The sequence below is a fragment of the Oncorhynchus nerka genome, linkage group LG7 (assembly GCF_034236695.1).
Source record: "Oncorhynchus nerka isolate Pitt River linkage group LG7, Oner_Uvic_2.0, whole genome shotgun sequence".
NCBI lineage: Eukaryota > Metazoa > Chordata > Actinopteri > Salmoniformes > Salmonidae > Oncorhynchus > Oncorhynchus nerka.
In genome coordinates this window covers 58,254,428-58,267,566 of record NC_088402.1, presented here as the reverse complement: position 1 = coordinate 58,267,566, position 13,139 = coordinate 58,254,428, and the positions used below count along the sequence as shown (strand labels likewise).

Below are 13,139 nucleotides of genomic sequence, written 5' to 3'. Positions count from 1 at the left end.
CACCAAATGTTGAAAGCATTGTTGTTCTGAAGAGTTCCTGTTGAACCTGGCTCTGCTGAATTTCAATGATTTCATCGAGGTATTCATCATTGACATCTGTTGTCTCAACACTAAATGTGAACGGCTGTCTCACCCATGCTGGATATGACTCTCTTGTAGGGAAGTATCCGTCGAGAGACTTTGCAAGCTCATCTAAGTGCGTGGCAATTGCTTGCTTCAGTTTCGCGGGTACAGAAATGTCTCCGATTCCAGATACATCTTCGATCTTACTTACACAGTCGTCCAGCAGGGGGAAGTTTGCGAAGTTATCGTTCTCTGTTCGTCGTTTCCATAACGGTAGCTTTTTTTGAAAAGCCTTCAGGTTTTCCTCCACGTCGATGATGTTGACTCCACCGCCCTGCATCATTTGATTGAGATGATTGAGAGCTGCGAAGATATCAGCCATGTACGCTAAAATGAGAATGAACTTAGAATTGTTGTAGCAATCTACATGACAATGTTGGTGCTCTTGCAAAAACAGGGCTAATTCCACACGCACGGCAAAAACACGATTCAGCACCTGTCCCCGGGATAACCACCGAACGTTAGAATGGTACAGAAGTACCTCGAATTCAGAGCCCATTTCTTTACACAGCTCACTGAAGATGCGGTGCCTCAGAGCACTAGTTTGCACATAGTTCACGCATTCCACTACAATTTTTAATACTTTTGCCAGTTTTGGAGGCAAGGTTTTTGTTTCCAACGCATGCCTGTGCAGAATACAATGCGTAACAATGATGTGTGGTGCATCGGCTTTCACTAGCGCACCAAAACCAGACTTTCTTCCCAGCATGACTGGAGCTCCGTCCGAACAAACTGCAGAAACCATATCCCATGAAAGATTGTTGTCTTTGAAGAAGTCATCCACAAGTTTCTTCACATCGGCTGCCTTAGTTGTTGTTGTAAGAGGCTTACAAAATAAAAAATCTTCCTTTTATCACGTCGTCTTTCACATAGTGCACAAATACAGCAAGCTGGCTTAGATTGGAAACGTCTGTGGTCTCGTCGAGTTGAAGGCTGAATTTTGCCGGGCTTGAAATCAGATCTGCAACTACTTGAGCCAAGATGTCTTAGCTCATGTCCTCTATTCTGCAACTTCGTACGATGCTGTGAGGATCGGTTTGTTGATGGGTACAAAGCCGAGAACAGGCAGAGTAGCCTTTTCATCGAATCTGGCTCTCTTCACCTTGAATTCAGCGAGCGTTGTGTTCTTGTATTTTCCATCTCCATGCAGCTTAAGGAAGTGTTCTTAGTTTTGCCGGTGCTAGACTAGAATTACTCAACTTGGCATTGCAAATCATGCAGTTAGGACGCTGACTCCCATCACGTTCCGTTATACATGTGAATCCATATTGTACATATTCGTCCGACCACTTTCTTTTTTTGCTCGACATAGTAAGTATGAAGGGATTAAAATATTAAGAAAGAAATCACAAGACATACCATCACGACAGTCACAAGTCGACTACTGAGCGCACCAAATTCCCTGCAGCACAGATAGGCCAAGCGATGTAGCGTGATCACCTGCAGCCAATGATGGCCAAGCGGGGTGTGTCATCACGAATCAAATGAGTCGGATGTGTGTCTTGACCTCCGCCGAACCCCTGAGACTGACTCACCGAACCCCTGGGGTTCGATCGAACCCAGGTTAAGAACCACTGGTCTAGGAGTAGTAGGTCACACAAGCTTACAGAATGGGATCGCCAAGTGCTGAAGCTCGTAGCCCGTAAAAAGTTGTCTGTCCTCGGTTGCTACCGAGTTCCAAACTGCCTCTGTAAGCAACGTCTGTTCATTAGGTGATTCATGAAATGAGTTTCCATAGCCGAGCAGCCGCACACAAGCCTAAGATCAACATGTGCAATGCCAAGCCTCGGCTGGAGTGGTGTTACGCTTGCCGCCATTGGAAACACGTTCTCTGGAGTGATGAATCACACTTCACCATCTGGCAGCCAACGGACGAATCTGGGTTTGGCGGATGCCAGGAGAACGCTACCTGCCCGAATGCATAGTGCCCACTGTAAAGTTTGGTGGAGGAATAATGGTCTGGGGCTGTTTTTCATGGTTCAGGCCCCTTAGTTCCAGTTAAGGGAAATATTAACGCTACAGCATACAATTACATTATAGATGATTCTGTGCTTCCAACTTTGTGGCAACCGTTTTGGGAAGGCCCTTTCCTGTTTCAGCATGGCAAGAACCCCGTGCAAAAAGCGAGGTCTATACAGAAATGGTTTGTTGAGATCAGTGTGGAAGAACTTGACTGGCCTGACCTCAACCCCATTAATTGGAATGCCGACTGCGAAGCCAGGCCTAATCGCTCAACATCAGTTCCCGACATCACTAATGATCTTGTGGCTGCATGGAAGCAAGTCCCTGCAGCAATGTTCCAACATCTAGTGGAAAGCCTTTCCAGAAGAGTGGAGGCTGTTATAGCAGCAAAGGAGGGACCAACTCCATATTAATGCCCATGATTTTGGAATAAGATGTTCACATAGCAGGTGTCCACATACCTTTGGTCATGTAGTGTATCTGTGAATGTTGTCAATGTTTTATAAATGTTTTTCCCACTACAGGTTGCCATGACCAGGGAGAAGTTCCCGGAGAAGATTCCTTTCAGACTGACAAGAATGCTGACAAACGCCATGGAGGTAGGAGGAATAACTCTCAGTGGTTTTATTTGACATACTCTTGTCAATAGTTCACATTTGCCTCTGTCATAGAAGGCACTTAATCCTGCAACTCAATTGAGGGTTTGCACTGCAGACTTGAGGAGCGAAGCAAAGATTTCCGGCTGGCACCCAGGCTACAATTACCAATCAGAACAGACAATAAAACTCCCCTCTCTGTTCTGTCAATCAATGTGTCCCTCCCCTGTGTGTGTTGGTCAGGTGACAGGGCTGGATGGGAACTACAGGATCACATGTCACACGGTGATGGAGGTGCTGAGGGAGCACAGGGACAGTGTCATGGCCGTACTGGAGGCCTTCGTCTACGACCCACTGCTCAACTGGAGACTGATGGACAGTAAGGAAACCACTCCGAAACGCCTCAAAACATCTTGAAAGCATCTTAAACACTGAAATACCTTTAAACCATCTGAAATCAACAACCCAGCAAACAATTGAGCCCTCTCTTTCTTTGTGGTCCACAGCGAACACCAAGGGAAACAAGCGATCCAGGACCAGAACTGATTCCTACACTGCTGGACAATCAGTCGGTGAGTGTGAAACAAGACGTCCATTTTGTGTCACTAACAACATCTGGAATGTTTCCAGACTGAATGCATCTTTCTGTGCTGTGTCTGTTGTCTAATGCAGAAGCACTGGAGGGGATCGACCTTGGTGAGACCACACACAAGAAACCAGGAACTACCGTGCCTGAATCCATTCATTCCTTCCGTGAGTCTTTGGCTCAAGCCAATACTGTAAAAATGCATGAGGCTAACATTCCTAGTAGTTTCTATGGTGGCTATGTTTGTTAACGCTAGAAATGGTGGGCCTCGAGGGACCCCACTTCAAACCAATGACTTGTCTTTTGGACTTCAACATTCTAACAGTCTAATAAATACATTTCATATATGCTATTGGACAAATGATCATTTGGTTATGTTTATGAAGGTCTTAGGTAACATTAGAATATGAAGAACATAATAGTATTTTTCAATACTTTATTTTACTGTAAGCTATAAAAAATAAAATTCCATCACAAAGAAATCTATTATAATTTTGTTTTGGCGGGTCTTAAGAAGCATTATGGAAATAAGAAAATGTATTTCAAAGAACAGGATAGCAAGTTGTTTTATGTCTATATGCTGCCGCATGCTCACATTTTTTAGCGCTTAAAACAATGGTCATTCTTAGAAAAAGTGGTATTTTGAAATAGAGCTCACCTCTTACATTGTTTTGTTATTTGGCAAAGCTACATGTTCTAGAAACTGCTCTTTCTGCTCTGTCTGATGCTATATAGAAATCAAAATGTCTTACCTGAATCAAACTAACTGTATAAGTATTTGAAAAAGTGTATTTTTGGAGCTCCGTTTTCCTGCCTCTGTGTCAATTTCAAGCTGCCCATCTCTTCATATACATTTGACAATTGATAATATTTTCACCCATCAGACTATTGTCAATTTAATCTTGTCTTTTGGCTAATGTGTGAAATTAGTTTCAATATAGTTTAGGTGTAATTTCGATGGGCCATCAGCTGCGCCGGCTGACTGGCGGGGAATGAGGGGCAAATGCTCTTTGTGAACAACATACGTGTGTTAAATATACTTATTTCAAGGACGGGGGTGGGGGACATGACAAAACATTTTTTACATGTGTTTTGTCAACATGACACTCTCGGCGCTTCCTGTGTTAAAACACAGCTATGAATAGTTGCTGAGTGGCATGTAGCTTCTATGGGTTTTTCTTTCCTCAACAAAGGATTGTGTAGGATATTGGTATTGGGAAGTACTATCTTTGCTTATTGTTGGCCCAAATATTTCCTCAAATGATAGTGTATCAGTCATCACTGTGTTCCTCTCCCATCAGTTGGAGATGGCACTGTCCAGCCTGAGGCCCTGAATAAAAAGGCTATCCAGATTATCAACAGAGTACGAGACAAGCTGACTGGTAAGTCTTTCCCTACACATTCCCTACAAATGTAACTAAAAATGCTAGGATATGCTAGCATATTAGCATTCATTGACTAATATGTATTGCTTTTCCCCATCAGGGCGTGATTTCTCACACGATGAGACTCTGGATGTGCCAACTCAAGTGGAGCTCCTCATCAAGCAGGCGACGTCGCACGAGAACCTATGCCAGTGTTATATTGGATGGTCAGTATGATCTGTTTGTTGTTAGTTAGCATCAGTTAGCCTACTGTTAGTTGGCATCAGACAAATACTATAAGTTGGCATCAGTTTGCCTAGTGCTCTTAGTGAGATTCTGCTAGCAAAGTACTGTTAGTTAGCATCAGTTAGACTAGCGCTGTTAGTTTGCAGCAGTTATCCTAGTACTATTAGTTAGCATTAGTTAGCCTAGCCTGTGCTACATTGGCTCGTTACCATCATCAGTAACTGTTAGTTCGCATCAATTAGCCTAGCCTGGGTGGTGGACTGTTTCAGCATTCAACAATGCTATGGCACTGCCATGCTGTTTGACAAGACAACTATATGTTGCCTAAAGCAGGATCAGACAGGTACCCAAACTACAAAAAAGTGTCTTGTTTGGGTAAACATTTGTGGCTTATGTTGGGAACTTTTTTAACAATGGTCACTGAACTTGTATTGTTTTGCATCCCCCAGGTGTCCATTTTGGTAGAAGAGCTACACTTGAAGAGTTACACAGCCTGTTTTCATCAAGTAACCATGAACTTACTTGGTAACTATGTGGTTAATTTGTGAGAGATGGTCCATGGCAAGGAATTACATTTCCAAAGATCTTTATCAAATTATGCCATGCTGACATTGGTTTCAAGCATTTTACATTCACTTAGCTAATTACTTCCAATGTAATGAAATTAGCACCAAATCCTTCGTTTTAAGTAATGACCCATGTAACATTTAATCCCAGGATGTAATACCATGTAAAGGTAACAGCTACAATTATGTACTGTACAAAGTAACAACCTGGGCCTCGTTTCCCAGTTGCGATGTAACTTAAGCATTACAATGATCGTGTCAGATGCCTCGTTATTTATGAGCCATGTTTTAAAGTATTTCCCAAACAAGCATGTAGAGAGAATGTTCACTAAGTGCGTCGTTAGACCATGTCGATACTGATCGGATCGAAAGAAAAGCATCTCTGCTCTCGAATCAGCTTTCTCCATTCAGGTCTAACCTTAGCATTAAAATTATTACACAATACTGATGACAGATCAGCTGCTTGATATTACCACCTATGGCGGCAAATATTGAGGCGGCTTATTCTAAATGCTTACCCTATAATAACCCACAAAATCGAGATTTGGCACATGCGCACATAAATATATTGTAGCAAAAATGATAGACAGTAGCCTAGAATTAGCTAAATATAATTAAATTGATTGAACATAACATTTATTTCAATGTAGCCTATAATGTATTTCTATTTTGCAGTCATCTCAGTTTTCATTTGAAGCCATGTTTTATTCTTCGCTTGTTTGTAACAATTGCAAAGACATTGGCGACTTTGTATTTGTAGTCAACTTTGTTTTGAAGTTGACTACAGCGGAGATCTTCTGTGTATGAAGTGACGTGGAATGGCAAAGAAGCATCTAACAACGCACTCAGCTGTTCTACCTGTGGTCTGAGGTAGTCAGTAAATAACAAGCGTTTTCAAGTGTAACTTTAGTGACAATGTTTTGGGGAAACAGCACGGCTACTAAAGATACATTGTACGAAGGTTCTGACGATGGCTTTGGGAAACGAGGCCCTGGTTATTTGCTAGTGCTTATTGCTCAAAGCGCTGGCTGTAAAGAGGAAGTGCTGCCCAGTGTTTAATTATGTCACTGTCATCATGCTAATGCTTTCTACTGTGGCCATATTTGTAACAAGTTAAACATTTGTTTTATTTAACTTGTTGCATCTGCTTCATAGTCCTTCATAGACCACTAGTCCGTTGTATTATTGTGTGTTAATGTGACTATTTGAGTAACATACTGTATGCCTTTTGCTAATTTAAACATTATTGAAGGGTGTCCCATGATAGAATATGAATGGGAGTATTTGATTTAAGATGGTTGCATGCATAATTCTATGCCAATAAATAAAGATCTATTGATACTTGTCTTGTGCTCTTTGCCATTGTCCAAATATTTGTGATAATGCTGATCATGTTTGTATGCTTAAATGTTCATTGCCTTTGCATATCATCACCATCACTATTAACGAACATACAATTATGAAACTTCAGAAGCTATTTTAAATACATTTTCTTGGTCCTAAGGTCATGAAATTTTCATATTACTTTGCAGGGAGTTTCTGTACATTTTTATTTATTTTTAGAAAATGTCGTTTTCATCCACCAGTGTTCCTTTTTCTGCTATAAATATCAAGCAACACTTCTGAAGTCGAGAACAAAAAAATATATATTGCAAGCAAAATATAAACCCAAAATATTGAGCAAAGAAATCATAATTGCAAGAAAAACATTTTACATGTGCTAACAAATTAGTTAATAAAAAATGATAGTTTTCACTGAAACATTTTTAATGTAAATGCGATTGTGATTAAACACCTCCTTCTTTGCATTAAATTGTTTTGGGGGCAGTTGTAAGTTTTGGCACATTCATTCTATCAGCATAGCACCCTGCATCCCACTACTGGTTTGCCTCTGAACCTAAGCAGGGTCGGTCTCTGGATGGGAGACCAGATGTAGCTGGAAGTGTGTTAGAGGATCAGTAGGGGGCACCCTTTACTCTCATCTTTCTCAGTGGTCATAAAAAAACCCATGGCACTTATAACATAAAGATGAACTATCACTCCTAAACTGGTTGACCACTGGGGATGCATCATCTACACCTCTAAACCCTGCTTACACAGAATGGATTGATTGAAAGGATGTATATAGCACCTTTCTAACCCTAACCCTAGCAAAAAAGGAAACGTCCTCTCACTGTCAACTGCGTTTATTTTCAGCAAACTTAACATGTGTTAATATTTGTATGAACGTAAGATTCAACAGCTGAGACATAAACTGAACAAGTTCCACAGACATGTGACTAACAGAAATGGAGTAATGTGTCCCTGAACAAAGGTGGGGTCAAAATCAAAAGTAACAGTCAGTATCTGGTGTGGCCACCAGCTGCATTAAGTACTGCAGTGCATCTCCTCCTCATGGACTGCACCAGATTTGTGTTATTGGCTGTACCTTTGTTTATTCCATGTGTAACTCTGTGTTGTTTGTGTCGCACTGCTTTGCTTTACCTTGGCCAGGTCGCAGTTGTAAATGATAACTTGTTCTCAACTGGCCTACCTGGTTAAATAAAGGTGAAATATATATATTAAATATTTTTTAAATGGCCAGTTCTTGCTTTGAGATGTTACCCCACTCTTCCACCAAGGCATCTGCAAGATTCCGGACATTTCTGGGGGGAATGGCCCTAGCCCTCATCCTCCGATCCAACAGCTCCCAGACGTGCTCAATGGGATTGAGATCCGGGCTCTACGCTGGCCATGGCAGAACACTGACATTCCTGTCTTACAGGAAATCACGCACAGAACGAGCAGTATGGCTGGTGGCATTGTCATGCTGGAGGGTCATGTCAGGATGAGCCTGCAGGAAAGGTATCACATGAGGGAGGAGGAAGTCTTTCCTTGTAAAGCACAGCGTTGAAAATGCCTGCAATGACAACAAGCTCAGTCCGATGATGCTGTGACACACCGCCCCAGACCATGACGGACCCTCCACTTCCAAATCCATCCCGCTCCAGAGTACTGGCCTTGGTGTAATGCTCATTCCTTCAACGATACACGCGAATCCAACCATCACCCCTGGTAAGACAAAACCGCGACACGTCAGCAAAGAGCATTTTTTGCCTGTCCTGTCTGGTCCAGCGATGGTGGGTTTGTGCCCACAGGCGACGTTGTTGCCGGTGATGTCTGGTGAGGACCTGCCTTACAACAGGCCAACAAGCCCTCAGTCCAGCCTCTCTCAGCCTATTGCGGACAGTCTGAGCACTGATGGAGGGATTGTGCGTTCCTGGTGTAACTCGGACAGTTGTTGCCATCCTGTACCTGTCCCGCAGGTGTGATGTTCGGATGATCCTGTGCAGGTGTTGTTACACGTGGTCTGCCACTGCAAGGACGATCAGCTATCCATCCTGTCTCCCTGTAGCGCTGTCTTAGGCATCTCACAGTACGGACATTGCAATTTATTGCCCTGGTCACATCTGCAGTCCTCATGCCTCCTTGCAGCATGCCAAAGGCACGTTCACGCAGATGAGCAGGGACACTGGGCATCTTTCTTTTGGTGTTTTTCAGAGTCGGTAGAAAGGCCTCTTTAGTGTCCTACATTTTAATTGCCTACCGTCTGTAAGCTGTTAGTGTCTTAACGACCGTTCCACAGGTGCATGTTCATTAACTGTTTATGGTTCATTGAACAAGCATAGGAAACCGTGTTTAAACCCTTTACAATGAAGACCTGTGAGGTTATTTGGATTTTTACGAATTTCTTTGAAAGACAGGGTCCTGAAAAAGGGACGTTTGATTTTTTGCTGTGTTTAGTAAGTGGGAAACTCACCTCATCCACCACCAATGTGTGGAACCCGCTTGGGTAATGTACAGCAAACACATGGTGGAGAGGTGAAGAGTGATCTATGCCAATTATGAGTGAGGTAGATGATTAGATGGCCATGATGGAATGGGGCCAGGTTGGTAATTTAGCCAGGACACTGGGGTTAACATCCCTGGTCTTTCAAGTGCCAAGAATCAGGACATCCGTTTAACGTCCCATCTCAAAAATGTCACCATACACAGGGTATTGTCGTCACTGCCCTGGAGCATTGGGATTTGATATTGAGGGAAGTGTGCCCCCCTTCTTGCATTTCAAATGTATTTCCTTGCATAATCTTTTTCACTTAATATTATAATTTTTGCTCCCAATAATATTGTGTTTAGGTTTTAAAAACGATTAAATAAAAATATTTTATCATCAATCTATACACAATACCCCATAATGAGAGTGAAAACAGGTTTTTATCAATTTTGCCAATTTATTACATACAACAGAAATACCTCATTTACATAAGTATTCAGACCCTTTGCTATGAGACTCGAAATTGAGCTCAGGTGCATCCTGTTTCCATTGATTATCCTTGAGATGTTTCTAGAACTTGATTGGAGTCCACCTGTGGTAATGGACATGATTTGGAAAGGCACACACCTGTCTATATAAGGTCCCATAGTTGACACTGCATGTCAGAGCAAAACCAAGCCATGAGGTCGAAGGAATTGTCCATAGAGCTCCGAGACAGGATTGTGTCGAGGCACAGATCTGGGCACGGGTACCAAGAAATGTCTGCAGCATTGAAGGTCCCCAAGAACACAGTGGCAACCATCATTCTTAAATGGAATACGTTTGGAACCACCAAGGCTCTTCCTAGAGCTGGCCAAACTGAGAAATTGGGGGAGAAGGCCTGGGCCAGGGAGATGACCAAGAACCCGATGATCACCCTGACAGAGCTCCTGAGATCTACTCTGGAGATGGGAGAACATTCTAGAAGGACAACCATCTCTGCAGCACTCCACCAATCAAGCCTTTATGGTAGAGTGGCCAGACGGAAGCCCCTCCTCAGTAAAAGGCACATGACAGTCCCCATTGGAGTTTGTTAAAAGGCACCTAAAGGACTCTCTGACCATGAGAAACAAGTTTCTCAGGTTTGATGAAACCACAGTTGAACTCTTTGGCCTGAATGCTAAGCGTCACATCTGGAGGAAACCTGTCTCCATCCCTACGGTGAAGCATGTTGGTGGCAGCATCATGCTGTGGGCATGTTTTTCAGGGACTGGGAGACTCGTCAAGATTGAGAGAATGATGAACGGAGCAAAGTACAGAGAGATCCTTGAAGAAAACCTGCTCCAGACTGCTCAGGAACTCAGACTAGGGCTAAGGTTCACCTTCCAACAGGACGACAACCCTAAGCACACAGCCAAGACAAGGCTGGAGTGACTTCGGGACAAGTCTCTGAATGTCCTTGAGTTGCCGAGCCAGAGCCCGGACTTGAACCCGATCGAATATCTCTGGACCTGAAAATAGCTGTGCAGCGACGCTCCCCATCCAACCTGACAGAGCTTGAGAGGATCTGCAGAGAAGAATGGGAGAAACTCCCCAAATACAGGTGTGTCAAGCTTGTAGCATCATACCCAAGAAGACTCGAGGCTGTAATCGCTACCGAAGGTGCTTCAACAATGTACTGAGTAAAGGGTCTGAATACTAATGTAAATGTGATATTTCAGTTATGTATTTTTTACACATTTGCAAAAATGTATAAAAAGCTGTTTTTGCTTTGTCGTTATGAGGTATTGTGTGTCGAAAAAAACGTGGGGGAAATTAATTTAGTTCATTTTATAATAAGGCTGTAACATAACAAAATCTGGAAAAAGTAATGTTCAACTATAGTATGCATGTGCAGAATCTTCTGGAAAGCAGTGAAGCAAACCTACTCACAGGGCACTCCAGCTCTGTCCATGTGAGGAGCAACTCTGCAGAAACTGGCCTCATAACAGTTTTAGAGATGAGGTGAGAAGGGATTCTAATACTAAAAGGTATACTAGTAACCCTGAAAAGAAACTTCTTGGCCCATACTGTAGTTGCTTGATCATTTGAGCACTTGTCCTTCACTGATGATAGAAATCTAGTGATCGTGGAACCCATAACCAAATGTTGCACTATGTATGTTTGTCACCAGAGATCTGGGTCTGTATACAGGTCATGGCTGATATAATTGGTTAAAGGGAGGTGGTAGATGCTGCATTCTTCAGCAGTCACCTTGACATCCGATTGAAAATAATCGGAAAGTGTCTTTATTCAAAAGAGATGCCTACCCACCCACCCATAGACTACTTCCAAGGAGAGGTCATAGAAAAACAAATATGAAATGGATGATATGGAAGTACTTAGACTAAGAATGTACAGTGCCTTCAGACAGTATTCACACCCCTCGACTTTTTCCACATTTTGTTGTGTAACAGCCTGAATTTAAAATTGATTAAATCAAGATTATTTTTTTGTCACTGTCCTACATACACATACCCCATAATGTCAAAGTGGAATTATGTTTTTTGACATTTTTACCAGTGAATTAAAAATGAAAATCTGGAATGTCTAGTAAATAAGTATTCAACCCCTTTGTTATGGCAAGGCTAAATAAGTTCAGGGGTAAACATTTGTTTAACACTGGGAGACTCCCAGATACTGGGAGATGAATTCACCTTTCAGCAGGACAATAACCTAAAACACAAGACCAAATCTACACTGGAGTTGCTTACCAAGAAGACAGTAGATGTTAGTTTTGACTTAAATCTACTTGAAAATATATTCCAAGACCTGAAAATTGTTGTCTCTTTTTTAAATCTATTTGACAGAGCTTGAATAATTTTAAAAGAATAATGGGCAACTATTGCACAATCCAGGTGTGGAAAGCTCTTATAAAGACTGACAGCTGTAATCACTGCTAAATGTGCTTCTACAAAGTATTCACTCAGGGGTGTGAATCCTTATGTAAGTGAGATATTTCTGTGTTGCATTTATAATACATTTCTATAAACATGTTTTTGCTGTCGTTATGGGGGAAAAAATAATAAATTTAATCCATTTTAAATTCAGGCGGTAACACAACAAAATATGGAATAAGTCAAGGGGTGTGAATACTTTCTGAAGGCTGTAAATATATTATAAACCATTTAAATTACCACAATTGCAGTTCCCAAGTTTTAGTCAGCAAAAGAGTTCCAGCACCGAGTGCATCAGCGCTGCCTACTTATTGCGTTTGCTCTACAGCGGCTCCTCTCTTTCCTTCTAATTTTATTCCCTCTTTCTCCTCTGAAGGTTAATTACTTATAGATAGTTAAGGATTACAGAGGGAGAAAAAAAAGCAGCCAATTGATCTCTTCCCTGGTGTGCCCACCCCTGCAATGTCACCAATTTACACATTGGGACAGAGCCTTAGATTATCTGCTTGCATCGATCGATTCCTCCTCTGTGTTCTCTCTTTCTCTTTCCCCCTACCTCCTTCTTTCTTTCTCTCTCCAAATCTCATTAGGCTGAAAAGCAGCGTTTTCATACCCGCCCTTTTGTTCCCTTTTCACCTCCATCTAATTTCTTTGTATTTTTTTCAGCCTCTGTCTGTTGAGGGTCTGTGAGTCAATAGCTCACGTTAAATGGACTTCATCGATCGTTGTTGACGAATGATAGTCATCGGGAGACAATGCCTCCTAAACGATGGAAGGTGAAGAGACCGACCATGGAGGCTGCCCACTGGACACACGACGTCATTTAAACGTGGATAATTGGCTAATGTTTGGTTTAGACGTTGATCAGTGAGATTACAACCTATTTTCACCTACTCAAAAAGACAGCCAGAAGTTAGTTGAATTTCCAATGTGTTATCAACGCTGTTCGAGATTCTGCTCAGATTAT

At 42.1% G+C, this 13,139-nt stretch overlaps 1 protein-coding gene across 2 annotated transcripts in view; it reads left to right on the top strand.

The window, feature by feature from the left end:
- The window catches only part of mtor (mechanistic target of rapamycin kinase), a 132,396-nt gene extending 125,612 nt beyond the window's left edge, over positions 1–6,784 (top strand). For both annotated transcript variants that reach the window (XM_029664276.2, XM_029664275.2), the window contains exons 52-58: positions 2,610–2,684; positions 2,925–3,060; positions 3,188–3,253; positions 3,354–3,434; positions 4,569–4,649; positions 4,753–4,858; positions 5,327–6,784. In XM_029664276.2, the coding sequence (XP_029520136.1) occupies positions 2,610–2,684; positions 2,925–3,060; positions 3,188–3,253; positions 3,354–3,434; positions 4,569–4,649; positions 4,753–4,858; positions 5,327–5,342 (561 nt within the window). In that variant the 3' untranslated portion in view covers positions 5,343–6,784. The remainder of the gene's footprint in view (positions 1–2,609; positions 2,685–2,924; positions 3,061–3,187; positions 3,254–3,353; positions 3,435–4,568; positions 4,650–4,752; positions 4,859–5,326) is intronic.
- Positions 6,785–13,139: the final 6,355 nt, after the last annotated feature.